This window comes from Myxine glutinosa, chromosome 5, assembly GCF_964187855.1.
Source record: "Myxine glutinosa chromosome 5, kmMyxGlut1.1, whole genome shotgun sequence".
In the NCBI taxonomy this organism is placed as follows: domain Eukaryota; kingdom Metazoa; phylum Chordata; class Myxini; order Myxiniformes; family Myxinidae; genus Myxine; species Myxine glutinosa.
The window spans coordinates 165,395,063-165,418,540 of NC_136265.1; the positions used below are offsets into that span (position 1 = coordinate 165,395,063).

Sequence of the window (23,478 nt, forward strand, 5' to 3'; positions counted from 1 at the left end):
CCCCCCCCCCCCTTCCCATGCCTCCTCCCCCCCGGCCCTCTCCCTTCCACACATCTCCCTGCTCTCGGATGTTGTGTTTGTGTGCTTCCCCTTTTCTCCCCATCTTGTCTTCCGCTCCCTCTTTTTGTGTATTTTGTTTGTCTGGTCGATTTGTTTGTGAAGTAAATGTTAGCTCTTTCACGAGCCTCGATTCAGTATACAAAAAAAAAAAACCAAAAAAAAAAACCCTAAACCCGTCTTCTGTCAGAATAAGCGCTTCGTCGTTCTTCGATCCCGCGCGCGCCACCACATTGCCATTGGATATCGTCTCGGAGTTAACAGCCTGTTCGGGTATTCTTCGTTTGTCAGGGGTCTATACCCCGGCATACAGGACAATATATATATATATATATATATTGTTGCGGATCTCTGACGTCGGCCTTCCCCTTATCAAGGGGGGATTAATCCCCTTGTCCTTTTACTGGCCGACGCGATCCCGAAGTTATCATGTTCCTTCCGGTCGGTGTTAAATCGGGTTGTTGGTCGAATTAGTCCTATTACCTCAGTACTAACACCGACCGTGAAGCAAGGAAATAACTCCCGCCCGAACCACGGCGTTGGTGGACACGCCGAGCGAAGCGAGCCGCGATTCGGGCCGTTAACAATGACTAGACCCGATTCTAAGCGGTTCCTAATCGTGCCACGCTTACCCAATTGAAGAAAAGACTGATACGGTCGAATTGAGAGGAAACCAGGAAGAACAGGCAATGTATTAACACTTTGTACAATTAAGAAGAGGAAAAGAAAGAAAGAATGTACAATGAAGAGGAAGAAGCAGATACTAGGGCAGCTTTAAAAACAGTCTTAACTCATTCCCTGGACACGGGCCCGTTCACTCTCAGACTCACTCTCAGGGTCACTCACACGGGGTTTGAAGATGGTCGGGTTGAGGGTCCAAGGGTCCACAGCTCGTTCGGTCCCCGACTCGTACCGTGCAGATTGATGAAAGACGGCCGGCAGCTCTCCCCGTGGTGTAGGCGCAAAATGGACAATTATACAGCGGGGGATAGGTAAGCTGGCGATCAGACGGTGTACGTAATATGTGTCCGGCGCCTTTAGACGCGCTCCCGGTATTACTACGCTGGATGCGCCACTTCCCCAATGTCCTTCTGCACGCTGCAGTTCTCTGCGATGCGTGCCGCGCGCCCGCCCTCTGTAAAGCTTGTTGCCACAGCGCGTCTCTCTCTCTCGTAACTCAAGGTCAATGATCACAGTTGCGTCCGTTCTCACAACTCAGGTACAATGTTCAAGCCCTCCCTCCCCTCATAACTGAGGTGGGGGCCTCGCGCAAGGGGTTATATTGCCACGCCCAGCGAACCCTCTCGAATCTCTAGCCACACCCTGTCAGGCGATCTCCCTCGAGCCCTGGTTGGCTGGTGAGGGCTTACCGGCTCTGCCTTGATGGCTGCTTGACGTGGCCGCACCTCCACCATTGCGCTCCGCCCCCTTTTCGGGCCTTACCTTGTGGCCTTTGGGCTGGTTTGAGCGGAAGCCCAACGAGGTCGCGACGGCTGCTGGCAACCTAAAGGGCGAGGGCGATGTAAAGACTGGCAAGCGCTTAATGGCGTCGATGGAAGGGAGGCTGCAAAAATGAACGAATGGGGCCTACCCTTATTTGTTTTACGCAATGCAGATGCAACTATTGGATATGGCCTTATCCTAAACACATACTATGAAATAACTAACGTCCTAAGGTGACCTACGTGTTGCATGTGGCCTACCTATGGGGTGCAACCTTTAACCTTTAATGATGTTACCTGTGTGGGTTCTCAAAACCGCAACAATATATATATATATATATATACATATATATATATATATAGAGGGCTTCATGACTGATATATATATAGAGGGCTGCACAGCGTGACGTAAGTAGTGCGCGCAGCGCCCCTGGCGGAATTACCGGTCCCTATCAAAGACATTTAATTCATATCGCACAAATATATACATACTATACTGTTACGTTTATAAACATACTTTATATACATATTGTTACGGACACGACTTAAGATGTTGCTTGACCGAGCGGAATGGCCGCCGTGTTCGCACAGTTTACCCGATTACCCCCAACTCACCCGATTCCACTCGAACGTTGGCCGAATCGCGCTACGCTAAATCAATGATGGAAAGGACACAATGGCTGGGATAAATGAAACGACACAAGGGGTACAGTTCTCAAGACCTCCGGAGGAGGATATAATTGGTGGTGCAGAAAAGGGATAGATTACAAGGTAAGAGGTAAAGCACAGAAAAGATGGGCACTTAGGTACAATCTTATCTATCCCCGACAGACCACAGACAAACGGGACAAGACTGACTTACACAGGGATTGATGGCAAGGAAGGACAGGCAGTCGATAGCACAAGGTGCACCTTGGCTCAGGAGCAGAATCAACACGGTCCGGTCCAGAGATGCGGGGAGGTATTGCAGCGCTCGGAGGTGGCGTCTCTCTTCCTTCAAGTCCAGCGCGCATCTGACGTCACCTCCCTCTTCCTGCGCATGCTCAGCGGGGAGTGACACGCCCTCGGCTCGTTGGCTCCGCCCCAGATGGAATCGGTCCGCCGCTTCTATTGGGTGCGGGGGGTTACCGGGCTCCGCCCTTGACGAGGAGCTGACAGCGAGCCCCTACGTGGTAACCCCGTCGGAGCACATGTTCGATGGCGGCTAACCAAGCCGGAGTGAGGACGCGCACTCCCCGCGCCGCCGCCGTTGTTGCTGTTGTTGTTGTTGTTGTTGCTGAACCGTGAGGAAGAGCTGCGGGGAGGTATTGGGAGGTCCTAAACTTCCTAACGGTGCCATACAATCACATTCTGGTGCAACGAAGAGTCAGAATTAATGGAAACGAGTCCTTAACTGACATAGACTAAGAATAACTAGCAAGATGTCCTATAGTTGTCTACGTGAGATGCGGTGGACCTGGATGCGACATTTAATGGGGGAAATAGGGGAAGGTCGGGTCTACAGAGTGTTGTTTACAGAAAATGGGACTAGGGAATGGGGGATTGGGGATAGTTGGGAAGTATTGGGGAAATAGGGGAATATTTACAAGCGGATATGGATGGATGTAAATCCCATATCCGCAACATTGCACCCTTCTCTACCTCGGGGCGTCCCGACCTGATAAATTTTTACCTACGTTAGTGTGGCACTCAGATGTAGTTCCCTCTACTATTAACTCAACCCTGAGTGCGACAGTTTTACAGATGTTCACAAATGAGTAAATATGTCCCCCTGCGACGTTGCACCCTTCTCCTCACAGAAACACACCCACAGGATAACCGAATCACGGAAAGAATCCTCAAACTAAACATACAGCCGGTAGGGAGCATTATTTACACAAGACTGATATTTACACTACGATCCAGGACCTGTTCTTTGAGGAACACATGCAGATGTTATGCATAGAGAGAGAGCACGCATGCCAGCATCGATACACCAACCCACGAGTGCCCTGTGGCCTTACGGCCTTTAATAATGTGCAGAGCACCCCATCCAAGCACCAAAAGCACCACCCCATACACACAGTCAGCACCATCCGGTGCACCAATAAAGTGTTCATAGTCACCGGTGGTGTCGCAGCCGGCCGATGTTCTGCCGCTGGTCTTGCCTTCATGGAGCACTTGGCCTTCTGGCTTCCTTAGAAATAAAGAAAGGCGCCAACTGCGTCCATTTCTAAATTGTGGCCATCAGGGGGGCCAACTATAAGTGGTTCACCTGTATGGCATAGGTGCCACGTTGACCCAGAGGTCCATCAACGGGTGGTGCTTGCCCGCAAAAGAACTGCGGTCCATTGTGGGCGGCCACAAAAATTGCGGTCCATATGGTGTATCGATCCAGGCAGCAAGCAGCGAAAGTACAGGCCCACAACTGCGGAGCCAGCACCTCTCTCTCTTCTCTCTCTGCCCCAAAGCCAGATCCTCGGAGGTGGGAGACAAAAGAAACAAGTGAGTAAGGTGGTAAGGGCGCAAAAGTGCACGCAATACAAGGTAATGCACACTGGGGGCACATGGGAACCAGGTGAGACAGGTACGTTCCTACCGTACGCCCCCCCCCCCCCCCCCCACCAGGTAACCTACATTGCCCCTCCCTTACCCCTTACTGTATCCACAAAACACCACACTACCCATAAACATCTACTTCACACATCAACAAACGTCCCTACTGTCTTCCCCGTTCCTCCCATAAACCAAATTCGTCTTCTCTCCCTCCTAACCAATCAAATTTGCCACTTCCAACTCTGATCAAAATTTGCCATCTCCAACTCAACATCAAAATTTGCCATCACCAATTCATCATCAGTCCCTCCAAAGGAGGGAGAGATGGAATCACCCCAATGTCTCATCCACGTCGTGATGCGTCTCACAAATCCAACAGCAATTCTCATTTCCTGCAACACAAAACAAAGAAACACAGGTGTGGAGTCATCATCACCACAGGTAAGTGGCTGCGTATGGTGCGACAGGTTCATCAATCCTAACTATTTCCTAAATGACTTTAACAACTTTACATTACCCGGGGTCTTTCCCTGCCAATCCATTGGCCAACTTACACTATGGGTTCTAAAAACCAATTCCCATTGACCAAACTGTGGTGCTTCTCAATTTGGGGTCTTACTCCCCCGATTCATCTCCCGGTGCCCTCGCACAATTTCTGGGCTGTGACGTGTAGCTCTCCCAGCAGGTCTACCCACCTGCACACCTCCACCACTGTACTTGCCACCCGAGCTTACCTGCTCCTCACCCTAACCTAACTAACTGGGGAAGGCCCTCTTGCACTCTCACCCCCTCAGTGCCCTCTCTGGCACGGGCTGCCCGATCCACACCCGGGATCCTCAGGCACCCACTGACACTGACGGCTCTCAGAGCCCACCTGCGGCCTCACCTGGCCGACATCCTCACAGTGGTGGAGTGCCCAAACCAACTACACACACTAACAGGCTACACGCCCAGCCATTTCCACAACACTAATGCACCCATCCACAATACCATTCTGCAACCGCACCACAAATGCCAATATCCAACCACAATTTACCTATACCCTCTACCTAACACTTACACTACCCGCCCCGGGTACTCGTGAAAGGGGTCCACTCTTCCCCCATCCACACCTTCGCACCATGCACACCACTCCGTACCACTTACTCCATGTATTCCACACACCTGTACTTGCACACCTGTGCTCTCACACCTGGTGCCACCTGCACCCTTCTCTCCCCAAGCGCATTCACGCTGATCCACAACACTCACTGCTCCACACACCTGTCCAGTTGCACACCTGTGCAATCACACCTGTTCAATTCTCAACCACACGGCATCATCTCATCTAACTACTCCCCTCTGAAACTTGCGCTTCCCAGTCACCCCTTACACTCAGCGCTCCCACGTCATTATCAAACACTAAGCTACTACGTCCCCACTACAGGTATCAGTCACTAACTAATCTTATCGTTACCTAATGTCATCTTCTAGGGCCCTACACACAATATCCTAACCCACCCGGGCTAGTTTTCACTGCCATAAACCCCCTAATCTATAGCGCATTTGCCCCACACATGGGAAGGGTGGCAGGGATGCCACCCTTACCCACCGTCATACGGCGCGAGTGGGACCTTGTGGGACCACCTCGTATGCGAGTCGTTGCCCGCCTGCCGGACCCCGTGCGTCGCCCCTTGCGGGGTCAGCGCGGGGCCGAACCGGCCGGGCCCCCACAGTACATTACCCCCAAGGGGCTCTCGTGCCTCCCCTGTCCCTCTAAAAACTACCCCTGTTGGTGTCGATGCATGGGTCACACTTCCGCAACCCGCTACCCATTCCATACCACCACAACCTTGCTCACTCACACCTCGCACCTCTCCCATCACCGGACCCTCTCGCTCGCACCCTCGTTCCATACCCTCCGGACCAGCCATACACCTCACTCTTGGCCTCTCACGAACATCCGGGTCCATCTCGACCCCCAAGCTTATTAAATCACCTGGCGCATCATACGCTCAACCATATTGGTCACCACTTACACCGGGTCCTCTTTCTCTTCGCTTCTCCTCCATCACCTGCGAATCCCTCATCCGGTTAATGAGCACATCATCACGATCCGAACACAGACTTTGGACCAATTCTTTTACTTCCTCCTTTATCTCTTTCTTATCCTCTCTCCGTCGCTTCTTAATTTCGCTCACCCCTTCTTCCACTTCTTCTAATTTCTGCTTCACCTCCTTCATCTCCTCGTGCGCCCCTTTAAGTTCTTCCTCTAACTCCACTTTATTTTTTTATATGTGCTCCCGCACCTCCCGCTCTTTAACCTCCATCACCTCTACCACCTTGTTCATTTTCCTCGTCAGGTCCTCATGTACCGTCTGACGCTCTTTTTTAATTACCCCTACGTCCTTTTTCATCTCCTTCTGTGTCGATTTTAAACCCTCTATTACCGCTGTGTTCTTCTTTACCTGGTCCCCCAACTCCTTTTGTCCCACTGTCAGTTGTTCTACTCCCAGCGTCAACTCCTCTATACCACCTTGCAATTTTACAGTCCCCTTTCTCACCTCCTTCTCCATGCGCTCCTTACAGTGCCTCACCTCCTCGCGCACTCCTCCGACCTCCTCACTCACACCTCTTCTGATCTCTTCTCCCATCACTTGCATCTCCTGCCCAGATGCCACCCTCATCTGCTCCATTTCCTCCCTGTGAGCATCCAATTTAGTTTCTACCTCCATTCTGACCCCCTCTATCTGCTGCCCCATTTTTTTAACTTCCCTTTCCGCTTGGTCCCTCATGTCCCTCAATTTGCCTTCCATACTGTTTTCTAACCCCTCTAACCCCTTTTTCATCCCTTCCATTTGATTCTCTTGAGCGGCCATTCTGTTTTCTACCCCCGTTAACCCATTCTTTACCTCTTTTATCCCATTGTCTAACCCCTCACCGGTACCCCTCGCTTCGTCCCTCATTACCCCCAATTGCTCACTCTGAGCCCTCGCTTCGTCCCTCATTACCCCCATTTGGCCCTCCAATCGCTCACCCAATCGCTCACTATCAGCCCTCATTTGCTCACTATTAGCCCTCATATCGTCCTTCTGCAGGTTGAGGGACGCCTGCATTTGTACCATAAATTGCTCCATGAGGGCCGGCATTTGGGCCATCCCTCCCACTTGTGCAGCGGGTGCGGCCGCCGTAGCAATGTGCGAGGCGCCATTTTGCGCACCCGCAACCTCGTGCGCGAGGACGCCATTTTGCGAACCTGCCGCCCTCACTGCTTCGCTCTCCTCATGTCCCTCAATTTGGTCCTGGATCGACCCTGCCTCACTCTCCTCTACCGGAACCCAGCCGTCTTGATCCGCCATAGCGCGACTTTCAAAATTCGGGTTTTTTTTTTGTTTTTTTTGTAAAACAAAATCAAATTTCGCCGTTAATAATTTCGAGCGCGTGAAGCGCGCTTCGGGTCCGATCTCACTCCTCGACACCAATTGTTACGGACACGACTTAAGATGTTGCTTGACCGAGCGGAATGGCCGCCGTGTTCGCACAGTTTACCCGATTACCCCCAACTCACCCGATTCCACTCGAACGTTGGCCGAATCGCGCTACGCTAAATCAATGATGGAAAGGACACAACGGCTGGGATAAATGAAACGACACAAGGGGTACAGTTCTCAAGACCTCCGGAGGAGGATATAATTGGTGGTGCAGAAAAGGGATAGATTACAAGGTAAGAGGTAAAGCACAGAAAAGATGGGCACTTAGGTACAATCTTATCTATCCCCGACAGACCACAGACAAACGGGACAAGACTGACTTACACAGGATTGATGGCAAGGAAGGACAGGCAGTCGATAGCACAAGGTGCAACCTTGGCTCAGGGGCAGAATCAACACGGTCCGGTCCAGAGATGCGGGGAGGTATGCAGCGCTCGGAGGTGGCGTCTCTCTTCCTTCAAGTCCAGCGCGCATCTGACGTCACCTCCCTCTTCCTGCGCATGCTCAGCGGGGAGTGACACGCCCTCGGCTCGTTGCTCCGCCCCAGATGGAATCGGTCCGCCGCTTCTATTGGGTGCGGGGGGGTTACCGGGCTCCGCCCTTGACGAGGGAGCTGACAGCGAGCCCCTACGTGGTAACCCCGTCGGAGCACATGTTCGATGGCGGCTAACCAAGCCGGAGTGAGGACGCCACTCCCGCGCCGCCGCGTTGTTGTTGCTGTTGTTGTTGTTGTTGTTGTTGCTGAACCGTGAGGAAGAGCTGCGGGGAGGTATTGGGAGGTCCCTAAACTTCCTAACGGTGCCATACAATCACATTCTGGTGCAACGAAGAGTCAGAATTAATGGAAACGAGTCCTTAACTGACATAGACTAAGAATAACTAGCAAGATGTCCTATAGTTGTCTACGTGAGATGCGGTGGACCTGGATGCGACATTTAATGGGGGGAAATAGGGGAAGGTCGGGTCTACAGAGTGTTGTTTACAGAAAATGGGACTAGGGAATGGGGATTGGGGATAGTTGGGAAGTATTGGGGAAATAGGGGAATATTTACAAGCGGATATGGATGGATGTAAATCCCATATCCGCAACAATATATATACATACTGTTACGTTTATGGGGGAGGATAGATATTACTTTATATGAGACTAGCAGAAGTACCCGGCATTGCCGGCGGGGGAGGGGAGGGGGGGAGGGGAGGGGAGGGGAACAGGGGGGAGGGGAGAAGAGGGGGGGAGGGGAGAAGAGGGGGAGGGGGAGAGGGGAGAAGAGGGGGAGAGGAGAGAAGAGGGGGGGATGGGGGAGGGTGAGGGATGGGAAGGGGTGGGAGAGGGGAGGGGAGGGGAACAGGGGGGAGGGGAGAGGAACGGGGGGGAGGGGAGAGGAACGGGGGGGAGGGGAGAAGAGGGGGGGGAGGGGAGAAGAGGGGGAGGGGGAGAGGGAGAAGAGGGGGAGGGGGAGAGGAGAGAAGAGGGGGTGATGGGGAGGGTGAGGGATGGGAAGGGGTGGGAGGGGGGAGGGGGAGGGGGAGGGAGAGGGGTAGGGGGGAGGGGAGGGGGAAGGGGAGGGGGTGGAGGGTGAGGGATGGGAGGGGGAGGGGGGAGGGTGAGGGATGGGAGGGGTGGGAGGGGGAGGAGTAGGAGGGGGAGGTAGTAGGGGAGGGGGGAGGTTACATTACACCGATTTACATTGAAAACTGCTGAAATATGTACGCAACTTCAACTTAGCACAGTTTAGTAAATACTCGAGATTAATCCATGCGTAAAAAGATTGCTGAGAGTTGCTAAGACCTACGACTTAGAAATTCCACCTGGACACACTTCAGGGGCACTTTCAAAGGGGAGATGTGCTTATTCTTTCTAAAAAATATTTTAGGTGTGGTATAGACACGATATTTGCATGCATCGGTTTCAAAAATCGAGCAAATATGGTAAATATTACTCACGTGAAACCAGGATCCGTCTCGGTGGTAGCCATGAGTGTGTAGATGTCACATGATCAGTCATGAAGAGTGGTTAAGTCCAAAATATGACATACCATGGCATAAAAACGATTTGCCCGCAAAGCATTGCACCGCAACGGCGGTCACAGAGTGCCATGCACAGCGTGACGTAAGTAGTGCGCGCAGCGCCCCTGGCGGAATTACCGGTCCCTATCAAAGACATTTAATTCATATCGCACAAAATCGACAAAAATCGACACAAAACACGATCGCTTTTCGCTCTGAATTACGTGCAAACGTGTGACGGAAATCACCATCGCTCAGCATCGAATGCCAACCAAGATGGCGCCCGGTAACCATCTCCACCTATGTGGAGTGAATGGCAATGGTCACATCCGTGATCGCTCTGAGCGAATCAATCTAGCGGCGGGGATGGAACATCACGTGATCGCTCTGAGCGAATCAGCGAGCTGCTCGCACTGGCTGAGATTAGCGGGTACTTCGCTGAAATGCGCTGAGGTAAATATTAATAAAAAATATGGATCTCGTCAAATATTGTTTCGGCCATGTTCATCCCAGGCTTAATGGCCATGTCTATGCCAAATATCAAGCACGTGAGCCTCTCCGTTTCGGAGTCTATCGGTAACATTACACACACACACACACACACACACACGCACACACACACACACACACAAACTGTGTTTTATATATATAGATAGAACTGTGTAGAATAGCATGGACCGCATGCGAGTAGAAAGCCAATCTCGATGTAAAGGAAGTAGGGATTTGTTCGCTTAAGGATCGGATCGTGTTTTGAATATGCACGATACGAGGGTCGTCCTTTTGATAAGATAGAGAGGATTAAAGTTAAGGAGACGTGTGTGAAACCTCATGTCAACTTCCACCGGGCATGCCGGACGTTGAACAATGTCCACAAAAACCAGAAATCTAGGGAGAAAGTCGTGGCATTCTGCTGGGCAGGAGGAGAGAGGGGGCGGAGCTATAATTGTCTCCTGGACGGGGGTGGAGCTCTTTGCCTGGAGGAGGAGAAAACGTTGTCAAGGGAGAGGAGGTAGGAACAAAGAGCAGTGAGTTATGTGAGGAGAATTGTGAAGCTCGCTGTTCTGTGGAAAGGCTGAGGAGAAGGGGGGGGGGGGGGGGAGGCAGGGCGAGCGGGGAAAAAGAAGACAGGGGAGCTATTAGATGCTGAGGAGAATAATATAAGTTAGAGGAAGAAAACGGTGGTGCTTGTTGCATTTGTGAAGAGAATTGAGGAGTTGCAGGCAGAATTGAAGGAGTGAATTAAAGATTAAGGAGGTCGTCCTGCCTACCTACTTTGGCCCTGGTGTTGTCTTCGTCCTCCCCCCATTGCAGGTGTATTGTCGAGCTGTCACCTCACCTTTCCCATCTTCCTGCCCATCTCCTCAACACCAGCTCCGTGCCCCATCTTCCCGCTCCCCCGCTACCACACCAGATAGTTGCCCGGTTTTGTCCCTCTTCCCCATCTGTGATTGTGACTGGAGCCTTAGATTTTATAAGATTTATTTCACCCTTGTTCACCTCATTGTACATCCTACTGTAATTCACCAAATGTCCGTCTGTCCGTTCGAAGGTAGCGCAAAAACGGCTCAACCGATCGCAACGATATTTTGGGTGGGTATTCCTGGGACCCCTGGGAGTAAAATAGGCTGTATTGCTTTTCCAATTTTTCCAATTTTTCCAATTTTCCAGTTTTTCCAAACAATGGAATAATATTTACCGATATGAACAGTGATGCGGCTTTTATTGAAATTCTACAAGTACTGTTTAGATTTTGATGACAATTTTGAACCTACCACGAATGCAGAAGTGGACAGATGACAGCAATGTGCGGTTTTGATAATATCCCAATACAACCATCATTCAATCGTAATGTTTAATCGTTAAACGTTAATCGTGTTAATCGTTTTGTTAAAGTATCAATTGATGATTGGAATTGAGTGAATACAATTACGATTTTGAATTCGTAATTGTATTTACCCAACCGTACGGAACTTCACATCAGGATTTAAATATTTGTTTATGTCACGAATGTTGTTAAAAGTTTATTTTTTATATTAATGTTATTTCATTTGTGATTGGAGTTATGCTGTTTGGAATGAAAAAAAGAGATATCGAGTTCAAGTGAATGATGAAATGCCGTGACGGTTTCTACTTTATAAACGTGAATTCGCGGATCGCCATATGCAGGTTCGCCATTGACTGGGTATGGAACAAACGTACCCGTTTGTTTGCCAACGGGTACGTTTTTCATGGAAGTCCTTCACGAACGTGCTGTCCATGTCTGACGTGCGACTGAAGGTGCTACAGGAATGTTGAATTTATTGGATTCATGCTTTAGCATTCGCCGTTTCTGCATTGTCTGTTTGCTTCTGGCCTCCCACCGCACGGGTACCTCACTTGTTGTGATAATTAGGTTTCCTCTGCATGTCGTGATGTCGTAGGTCACATGGTTTGGCAGCGATAAATAAAAACCTATCTATTGAACCCAGAGCCTCCGCTGGGTATGTGGGTGGCCCCCTGGAAATCTCATGTGGGGGGGGGGGGGGGGCTTTCTATTGGTGGGCTAATAATATGGTGACAGATCTTCAGGCGAAGAATTGATTCATACTTCGGTTCCGGAGGGGTTAGCGAAGTATTAGAATGACCAGCTCTGTCTGTCTCTGCATGTATCTGTCTTTCCACACCATCGTGAGTAATGTATTGTCATATCTCGGCTATGCCTGTACCGATTGTAACCAAACTTGAGAGGATAGTACTAGTAATATGGGTCACTCAGAGTGTGATATGTGGCCAACAATGAACCAAGTCCAATGTCAATCGCTGTTCATTATTTTCCAGGATAGCTTATTTGGCCCTAATGCCAAGTATGTTAAGAATGAAGATAACGCTGACTGACATCCTAAAGGTACTTCCACAAGATGGAGGAAATGACACAAAACCAGTAAATTATTCAAAGTAAATTTCATTCGATTTACTTTGAGGTCATTGGAAAGCTATTTAACAAGTAATAAAAACATTTTTATAAACGAAAAAGGATGTAGGGATGTTGCTGGAAAAATTGTTTGTCTATGCCGCTGAAGTCATGGGAGGCATTTTGGTTTTGGGTTCAAGTCTGTGCAGTCATGATAGCTTTTCTTTACTGCGATAACTTAAGAACAGCTAAAGGGATGCAAGTCAAAATTGGTACAAACATGTACAATGGGGTAAAGATGAACTTATTAGAATAAAGGTGGCCAAGAGGTCCCGTAAGGTAAAAATTCTGTTACGGAGTTAAGTTGTGAACCAGTGATGGCGTTTTGACCAAACTTTGTATAAGTATAGATCATGATTTAAAGATGAACTGATTAGATTTTGTCATCAGATGTCAACGGTCATGTCGGGTAAAAATGCGTTCGTTTAGAATATTTCTACTGCCTCTGACATCAAACATATGGACTGATCTCCCATCTCCACTGCCTCTGACATCAACCAATCCTGGGAATTCTTCCAAAGTAAATTGCTCTCTTTCTCATGCACACATTTATCCCATCTCATCTTCAGTTGTCATACACTTCCTCCCGTCCATGGTACACTGAATCATGTGGTACACTGAATCTTGTGGTGAGGTAGTTGCCCTGAAACAACTTGCCTTTGCCTCTTGGAAGGCTAATCCAACCGAAGGCAATCTCAGTTCCTTTCACAAAGCTCGGAACACGTGTGTGTCTACCCTCAGGAGAGCCAGGAAACAATGTCTCTCTACTCTAAAGACTGAACTCTCAAACCTGTCTCCCTCCTCCAAATCTTGGTGCGTCTGGTCAAATCTGTTTCTGGTGTTTGTTCCTCCTCCATCCCCTACCTTACCTCAAATGGCTACACAGCTGACACCGCACGTGAAAAAGCCGAATGCCTCAACTCTGTGTTTGCCTCAAAATCTTGTGTCCCAAACCCTTCTCCCTCTGTACCCACCTTACCCAGTCGTACCCAGCTGCTCCTGGACTCTGTGTCCTTCTCTCCTGACAAGGTGGAGAAGTTTCTGTTGTAGAATTATGGCTTAACTACTTAATTAATCAAATTGAGACTATCCTTATGGATGAGTCTCCCTGGAGTTAATTACAATTCTGTTTGTACTTTCTTCTTTGCAGTAAAATCACGAGAGATATGAGTGTTGTGTAAAATACTATGAACCGCCCTGACAAGGTACATTTGGAAAACTAGTGAGGTACCCGTGCTACGCACGGGTGGGAGGCCAGAAGCATACAGACAATGCAGAAACGGCAAATGCTAAAGCATGAAACCAATAAATTCCACATTCCTGTAGCACCTTCAGTCACACGTCAGACATAGACAGCATGTTTGTGAAGGACTTCCATGAAAAACGTACCCATTGGCAAACAAACGGGTACATTTGTTCCATACCCAGTCAATGGCGAACCTGCATATGGCGATCCGTGAATTCACGTTTAGGAAGTAGAAACCGTCACGGCATTTCGTCATTCACTTGAACTCGATATCTCTTTTTTCATTCCAAACAGCATAACTCCAATCACAAATGAAATAACATTAATATAAAAAATATACTTTTAACAACATTCTTGATACAAACAAATATTTAAATCCTGATGTGACGTTCCGTACGGTTGGGTGAATACAATTACGAATTCAAAATCTTAAATGTATTCACTCAATTCCAATCATCAATTGATACTTTAACAAAACGATTAACACGATTAACGTTTAACGATTTAACATTACGATTAAATGACGGTTGTATTTGGATATTATCAAACCCGCGCATTGCCGTCAGCTGTCCACTTCCGCATTCGGGTAGGTTCATAATTGTCATCAAAATCTAAACAGTATTTGTAGAATTTGAATAAAAGCCACATCACTGTTCATATCCATAAATATTATTCCATCGTGTTTGGAAAAATTGGAAAACTTGGAAAAACAATTCAGCCTATTTTACTCCCAGGGGTCCCAGGAATACCCACCCAAAATATCGTTGCGATCGGTTGAGCCGTTTTTGCGGTACCTTCAAACGGACAGCATTTGGTGAATTATAGTAAGATGTATTCCTGTGTTAGTGGAAAAGGAGGATTGTGCCAATGAATTATGCTATACTCTCTGTGGAGCTGAAAAACTGTGCACTCAGCAAATTCTTTCCATGCATACATCTTCCTCTACAATTAAATTCAGATGTACATTCCTCTACTTTGCATCTCAAAGTATACTTCCTGGTTCTCATGGCTTGCATGAGCAGAACCAGATGTGGGATCAGAATGTCTGACTCCTAGTAATTCCGCACATGCCTTTAGGCCCCTCCTGGGGAACTTCAAAGGACTTTGCTCTTATAAAGAGAGAAATCTGGGAGAGAATTTCAGAAGACTAACCTGATTTGCTGTGTTATGTTGTGTATTCTGTGCTGTAACTTCATTACTATCAAATGAGCTTTTCCATGGAACTCTGCTCAACTCTTGTATGCTTATGTATTGTGTGAGGCAAATCAGTGCTTTATCAAGCCAAATTTCTTCTCCAATAAGTAATAAATCTCTCCAACCTAAAGGAAGGTATCTGTGAACATTGCTTAGACAAGCACACCTATTCAACAGTTCTTCAACACTGTCAAAACTCGACTCAGATTCTGCAACTGGACCAGGCGGCATCAGCCCACGGGTCCTAAAACCCTGCTCTGCCGCTCTATCACACCCTCTCTCTGTTCTTTTCACCCTCTCTTTTGCTCAAGGTCAACTGCCATCATCTTGGAAATCAGCAAACATTACCGCTTTACACAAAAAGGTGCAAAAACAGATCCTTGCAAGGTCATGGAATCCACCATCGCTTCTGATATTAAATCCTTCCTCTTCTCCAATGGCTTGATCTCGGATCATCAATTTGGATTCAGACCAGGTCATTCTACAGTGGACATGCTGCTTTTGCTGTCTCAACAAAGGATGGAGTGTTCTGGGCCCTGTGCTTTTTCTCGTCTTCATTAATGATCTCTCCGACTCTCTGGAAAATCCTTTCTATCTCTTTGCTGATGACTCCACTCTCTACCGCTCCATATCTCAACCCTCAGATTGGCAGGTGCCTCTTCACTCTGCTGCTGCTTCTTCATTCTCTGCAGAACTGGACAAAATTACAAACTGGTAAAACAAGTGGAACATGTCTTTCAATCCTGACAAATCTCACACTCTCACTATGTCTCTCTGTAAAGACCGTCTGGACTAACCCTCCCATTTACTTTCTCAACAATCCTCTCAAAGAAGTTCTGTCACTCAAGCTTTTGGGTCTCACTATCTGCCATGAGCTTTCCTGGGAAAACCACATTTTCAAAATGCCCTCCAAAGCCAGTCGCCGTCTGGGCATCCTCCATCGTGTGAAGTCCTTTCTGGGTACTTCTGAGCTCCTCAGCACATACAAAGCTTACATGCGCAGCTCGATGGAATACTGTGCTCCTGCTTCACACTTAGCTCGGCTTCAGGTTGTTGAAATTTGGTTTGCATGGCAGACAGCAGTCCTGCTTGTTTTTTTATTATTACTGTATTTTGTGTGGTTTTTAAAATTTCATTTAGATGCCTAAAAGAAGGCAGTCCAAGAGGGGACAAAACCTTCGAAAGGTTTGCAACATCAAAATCGCTGGGGTGAATACCCTCTCCAATGGGAGAGATGGCCCACCAATCGGTGCTTCACTGGCAGGTGAAAAGCCTGCCAAAAGGTGTGTCAAAAAAAATAACCCAAATATCCACTGAAACGTTTTGACACTGCACGGAGTTCATAATTATTGGTATCTCCCACGATGAAGCTGATTCTGAGGGCCTTTCTTTCTCACTGCATACAGGTTGGTGGGCTTTTTGTCTTCTACCGACTCCTTTCCGGCCTAGCTCCCCTTGCTCTGTCTGTGCTCTGTCCCCCAAACATTCCTGCAGGATGCACAAGATCTGCCAGCAACCCTTTCCTGGTGAAATTGCCAAAATCAAGACTCTCTGCTCACCTTCACTCTTTCATTCCTCTTTTCTCCCACCTCTGGAACAAAGTCCCACAATTTCTTCAATCCCACTCCTCCCTCCAGGTCTTTAGAACAGCTGTTCACCACCTTCTATTATTTTCCCCCATTCAAAACCTTGATCTTTTCTATCCCCATTAAAACACTCCAAATACACCTCTTTCAATCTCCAACTTCTTTCCTGAAATCCCTAGTAGTGTTAATTTGCTTTATACTGTGTACCCCTCCACTCCCCCCCCCCCCTCGCCCCCTCCTCCCCCCTTCCCCAATTCTTCACCGGCCCTCTCCCTTCCACAGATCTACCGACGTTCCTGTTCTCTACTGTTGTTGTGCTTGTATGCTTTCCTCTCTCTCCCCCTCTTGTCTCCCGCTCCCTTTATTTATTGTATGTTTTATGAGTCCGTGCATGTTTTTGTGTGAATGTGTTAGCTCTTACACGAGCTTTGACTCTGTATCCCAAAAAAAAATTCGTTGAAGGGATTTGAATAAAACTTGGTACAGTATGTGTAATGTGGGTGGAGGCATATCAGTCGACATCAAAGAGTGCCGTTGTAGTTGTGCTATTGACAATTGGGGTACATTTTTTTGCAGTAACCATACGCATTGGGTTCCATGTGGATGGCAAATTTGGTTTGCATGGCAGACAGCAGTGCTGCTTGTTTTTTGAATTGTATTTTGTGTGTTTTTTAAATTTAATCTTTTGTGTTTTTTATTTTATTTAGATGCCTAAAAGAAAGAAGTGCAAGAGGGGACAAAACCTTCGAAAGGTTCGCATCACCGAAATCGCTGGGGTGAATACCCTCTCCAATGGGGGAGATGTCCCACCAATCGGTGCTTCACTGGCACGTCAAAAGCCTGCCAAAAGGTGTGTCAAAAAAAATAGCCCAAAGATCCACTGAAACCGTTTTAACACTGCATGGAGTCAGTGAAATAGCTCATGAAATTTCACGTCAAACGGCTGGTGTTAAAAAAGGTCGGCAAGTTCAAATTGAAGAGCCTCCCAAAAAATTGGTTTCACCAAATTCAGTTGAATGCATTTGAGGTAGTTTTCACCAAGGCATGCTAAATTTAATACGAAATAGCGGTGCACAGTGTGTTTCCAAAAGCTGTGTTTCAATGTTGTTTGGCAAAATTAAACATGCTTCCTCTTCGGAAACTACTGATCTATCGACTTGTTCTTGACGATGGTAATGAATTGTATCCATTGATGCAAAGGTCTTTGGGAAGAGATATTTCGTCTTTGGTAATAAACTACGAAAGGCATCTTCTGTCTGAATTGCCACGCACTATACAATTATTAGGCAGAAAGTATTTCATGACTTTTGGAGAGTCTTACACGTGATTTTTATCCATCTGTGCCATTATTGCCTTGGGCTGTGATTTGCTTGTGTCTTTGTGCGATGCATTGACAAGAACTCTGACCATGTACAATTCCTGCTTCATAACTTTTGCAAGTTCATCTTTTGCAGTTATTAAGCAAAATATGTTTTAGACTCTCATTCAAGAGGTAGGATGGAGCTCAAGTTCCCATTGGAACATCTGTAGTAATCAAGTATTTAAGTGTCTCAGAGGACCAGGAGCACTGTCAAAAGCTAGCAACATCCATCAATGTGAGAAAGTTCAGTTTGAAGTCACTGGCATGGATGTCAATGTTATGAATGAGCAGAGTGTATCCCAGCAAACAACTGTTTTGCACTCTTACATAAGTGACAGGTTGTTCTACATCCGAAGCACACAAAGTATCCTTCACATCCACTTGGTTGAGAGACCTGCAAAAATGCCGTATTCAGCACAAAAGATTGTTCTGGTCTTGTGAGATTGCAGAGATTACTCCCCATTTACAAATTCCTTCAATAAGCACAGATGGATCTGTTATGCCAAGTCTGTCACATAAATGCAAGAGTACCTCGAGACCTAGAAGAGTATCAAAGAGGAAATTGAAAGGCAGAGATCAACAAAAACAGCAATTTCCAAATCACGTAGGCAAACCAGGGCACAGACGAAACTCATGAGAGAGAATAATGCTAACGTTTTTATGCCCAAATAAAGGAAAAATGTGGCCGATAAAACAAGATATCGGAAAGATGAACATTACAGGCAAAGGAAGAGAGGAAATGCCAGAAAAAATTACAAGTCCAATGAAATGTATAGAGAAATTAAGAAAACACGAATTCTTTAAACGTATGAAGAACATCAAGCAGCTGTGGAAAGAAGGAGTACAGATCTCTATGCACTGGATTAAGATGCCGGTCGGCAACCTGCGGCTCCTTAACGATGTGGATATGCTCCCCGACGATGAGCGATCAAATAGACTTTTGCATTGGATGTATGTGTGTGTCTGTGTGTGTCGTTGGGTGTGTGTGTGTGTGTGTGGTTTTAATTACTTGCACATAAAAGCTCCGTGCATATCGGGGTCGGGTATCCACTCCAGCGTGAGAATGGCCAGGGAGCCAGAAACCCTTCCATGGCCTGATTCCATTCCTTCCACTTGAAAAGGAGGTTGGGGGGGGGGGGGCGGGGGAGGGTCTGGCATTGCCACCAAGTTTTAAAAGCATGTCTGCTGATACACTGCATGGCTCAGTGTAGTTAATTTATCAGTGGGTTGTTCCGGGCCCCACATAAAAGCAGCCCATACTATTGTCCGTGGTATAACTGTGCCAGGATCATATTCGATCCACCAACATCTGATTCTGAGTGGACGCTCTTACTATAAGGCCAATAATTGGCCTAATTGTAATACTGTATTTGTATCCTTCATGAAATTCTCATCATGTATGTAATTCACTACATTGAGGGAAATCGCCATTTTTTGAAATTATGGTATTATTATACTGTATTTAGTGTACAGACAAAAGCATAGCCCCAGCCAATGAAACTGCCTTGGTAACCTTATGACGACATGAGGAGGATCATCCATCCATCATTTTGCTTTTCTTCTCTTTGTTTTATTTTAGGATTGTTGGCGGTATGGCCAGCGGATTGGTGCTGGACCCCAGAAAGGACTTCTCTGCTTGGCTTTTGACCCAGGGCGTCAGCTCCCGTGTGGCTCAGGTCGTGAAGCGGGAGTTGGGGATTGGAGATTACGAGGCATTGCTGGCGTGTGCACAGAGTGCTGAGGTTCGCTCTGAGTTGTTCATGCTGGCCCGGGAGCGCCTTTCCTTCGCCGCTTATGCTGTGCTGAGACGCGCCATTGAGGGTTTGGTTCCCAGGCATCAGGACAGTGTCGAGGCACCTCACGGAATTGATTCCCCAAGTCTCCAGCCATTCCTGGGGAGTCTGCTGGATTCTATGGTGGTGCTTTTAACCACCGTGAGTAAGGAACTCTCGCTCTCCGCCAAGAGACTCAGTTCCTTGGAACCTGTGATTTATGGGCAAACGGCAGTGGAAGCTGAGTTTACCACACAGGGATACGCGTTCTCAGAACTAGGTGGGATGGTGTGGTCACTATTTTTCTGCTTGCAGTTATTTTGCTATTTCTCTCAATTTGGCACCACCACTTTTTTTTTTCTTTTTTTTTTTTTTTTTTTTTTCTTTTTTTTTTTTTTTTTTTTTTTTTTTTTTTTTTTTTTTTTTTGTATACAATATCGAGGCTCGTGAAAGAGCGAACATTTAATCACACAGAAAGACAAACCGACACATAAAACATATAACATAGGGAGCGGTAGACAAGATGGGGAGAGAGGGGGAAGGACACAAACACAACATTTGAGAGCAGGGACCGAGAGACATGGAGACATCGAGAGATCTGAGAGAGGGCGAGGGCTTTGGGGGGGGGGGGGGGGCGTGGGAAGGGGGCAGTGGGAGAGGTATAAAACATATGGACACTGCCAGGACTTCCAGGAAGGAAGTTGGAATTTCAAACAAGGTGGATCTGGGGTGAATTAGCGGGGGTAGAAAAGATCAAGGTTTTGGATGGGGGAAGATAAGAGATGGTGGTGAACAGCTGTTTTAAAGACCTGGAGGGAGGAGTGGGATTGAAGGGAGTGAGGGAGTTTGTTCCAGAGGCGGGAGAAAAGAGGAATGAAAGAGTGAAGGTGAGCGGAGAGCCGAGATTTCGGCAGTTTAACCATCAGGGGGTTGCTGGCAGATCTTGTGCGACCTGTAGGAATATTTGGGGGACAGAGCACAGAGAGAGCTGGGGGTGCAAGGCCGGAGAGGAGTCGGTAGAAGACAGAAAGACCACCTACCTGCCTGCGGTGAGTGAGTGAAAGGCCCTCAGAGATAGCTTCATCGCGGGAGATTCCAATAATTCTGAAAGCTTTGGTTTCAACAGCGTGAAGCCGAGCTAGGTGTGAGGCAGGAGCACCGGCCCATAGGGGAGAACAGTATTCCATTGAGCTGCGGATGAAAGCCTTGTATGTGGTGAGGAGCTCAGGTGTGCCGAGGAAGGACTTCGCACGACGGAGGATGCCCAGTCGGCGACTGGCTTTGGAGGCCAGCTTGGAAATGTGGTTTTCCCAAGAAAGATCATGGCAGATAGTGAGACCCAAAATCTTGAGCGACAGAACTTCTTGGAGAGGATTGTTGAGAAAGTAGATGGGAGGGTTGTCCAGTCGATCTTTTCGGAGAGACATAGTAAGAGTGTGAGATTTGTCAGGATTGAAAGACATGTTCCACTTGTTTGACCAGTCTGTGATTTTGTCCAGGTCTTCAGAGAGTGAGGAGGCAGCAGACTGCCGATCTGAGGGAAGAGGAATGGAGCGGCAGAGAGTGGAGTCATCAGCAAAGAGATAGAGAGGATTTTCGAGAGAGTCAGAGAGATCATTGATGAAGACCAGAAAAAGCACGGGGCCCAGAACACTGCCTTGGGGAACTCCAGCCTGAACAGGAAGAGGAGATGAGAGAAACCCATTCAGGGCCACACGTTGACGACGACTAGAGAGGAAGTCCGCCAGCCATGCGTGGAGATTTCCATGGATACCAAAGGAGGAGAGTTTGGTGAGCAGAGCGGGGTGCCAGACCGTGTCGAAGGCACGTGATATGTCGAGGGAGACAGCTCTAATTTCCTGTTTGGCATTGAGGACCTCCATCCATTGTTGAGACAGCAGAAGCAGCATGTCCAGAGTAGAGTGACCTGGTCTGAAACCAAATTGATGATCAGAGATCAAGCCATTGGAGAAGAGGAAAGATTTCATATCAGAAGCAATGATGGATTCCATGACTTTGCTGATAATTGGGAGAAGGCTGATTGGTCTGTAGTTGCTAGGATCTGTTTTTGCACCTTTTTTGTGCAAAGCGGTGATGTTGGCTGATTTCCAAGCAGATGGCAGTTGACCTTGAGCAAAAGAGATGGTGAAGAGAACAGAGAGAGGGTGAGATAGAGCAGCAGAGCAGGATTTTAGGACCCGTGGGCTGATGCCGTCGGGTCCAGTTGCAGAATCAGAGTCGAGGGTTGACAGAAACTTTTCCACCTTGTCAGGAGGAAAGGACACGGAGTCCAGGAGCAGCAGGGTACGACTGGGTATGGTGGGTACAGAGAGGGATGGGTTTGGGACACAAGATTTAGAGGCAAACACAGAGTTGAGGCATTCAGCTTTTTCACGTGCGGAGTCAGCTGTGTAGCCGTTTGAGGTAAGGGAGGGGATGGAGGGGGAACAAACACCAGAAACGGATTTGACCAGACGCCACCAGGATTTGGAAGAGGGAGACAGATAAGAGAGTTCGGTCTTGAGAACGGAGAGATATTGTTTCCTGGCTCTCCTGAGGGTGGACACACACTTGTTTCGGGCTTTGTGAAAGGAAATGATATTTCCTTCCGTTGGATTTGCTTTCCAGGAGACGAAGGCAAGTTGTTTCTGGGCAACAGCCTCACCACAAGATTCCGTGTACCATGGACGGGAGGAAGGGTATGACAACTGAAGACGAGATGGGATAAATCTGTGCATGAGAGAGAGCAATTTACTTTGGAAGAATTCCCAGGATGAGTTGATGTCAGAGGTGGTAGAGATGGGAGACCAGTCCAGATGATTGATGGCTGCTTGAAGACCGTGCCAGTTGGCCTGAGTGAAATGCCAGACTCGTCGACGCTGAGCAGGCTCCCTGAGGATGGTCAGAGAGATGTCCACTTTAACAAGGACATGATCAGATGATCCGATCGGAGCAGAAGAAGAGCAGCAGACATTTTCAGGGAAGTTAGTCATAACCAAGTCCAGAAGAGAAGATGTTCCGTTGACTGAGATCCGGGTCGGGAAATTGACAGATTGTGTCAGTCCCAGTGAGTCGCAGAAGTCCTTTGCTGAGGAGCCATGGCTGGTGAGAGAGGTACCCACACCCAGCCAACTGGCATGATGACAGTTGAAATCACCACATATGAGGAAGAGAGAGTTGGGATGAGTAGATAGAAGTTGGTCCATATCATCAGACAGCGAGATGTAGATGGAGTCATCACTGTTTGGTGGACGGTACAACACACATATGAACAAGAGGTGGGAGCGAAGAGGAAGCCGTAGCCAGAGGTATTCCTGGGGGTGAGGTGGAGAGAGTGCAGTGCAGGGCGAGTGAGGAAGAGAGTTTTTGATAAAGATAGCAACCCCGCCTCCAGGACGAGGCTCAGGTCTATCATACCGGAGGAGGGAGTAGCCCGGGAGAGATACTATGGAATCAGAGACATCATAAAGGAGGAAAGTTTCTGTTAAGCAGATCACGTCTGGTTTGACAGAAGCAACCTGTATGGAGAGATCAGTTAAGTTTGAACGAAGGCCCCGGATGTTTGAGGTCCATACCGTTAATGAAGAGGAAGGGGGAGCATCAGATACAGAACAGGGGGGAGGAGGGGTAGGGTAAGATGTGGAAGAGGTGGAAGAGGTAGGGAGAGCTGTTGAAGGTGTGTCAGAGATTTCAGAATAGCTCGGAGAAAGGGAAGGATGGGGCGGACAAAAGGTTTGATGGTGATTGGGTGAGCCACAATGAGGTGTTATTTGAGGAGGGGGAAGAGCGAGGCAGAAGGTTGGGGGAGATGGAGGTGAGAGTTTGAAGGGGGAAGAAGCGGGGAGGACGCTTTGAGGAG

The 23,478-nt window shown here is 48.0% G+C and overlaps 1 protein-coding gene across 1 annotated transcript in view; it reads left to right on the forward strand.

The window, feature by feature from the left end:
• Positions 1 to 23,478, forward strand: part of LOC137426794 (uncharacterized) — a 150,189-nt gene that overhangs the window by 14,999 nt on the left and 111,712 nt on the right. The window contains exons 3-4 of the mRNA XM_068115692.2: positions 17,195 to 17,337; positions 19,427 to 19,899. Coding sequence (XP_067971793.1) covers positions 17,195 to 17,337; positions 19,427 to 19,899 — 616 coding nt within the window. The remainder of the gene's footprint in view (positions 1 to 17,194; positions 17,338 to 19,426; positions 19,900 to 23,478) is intronic.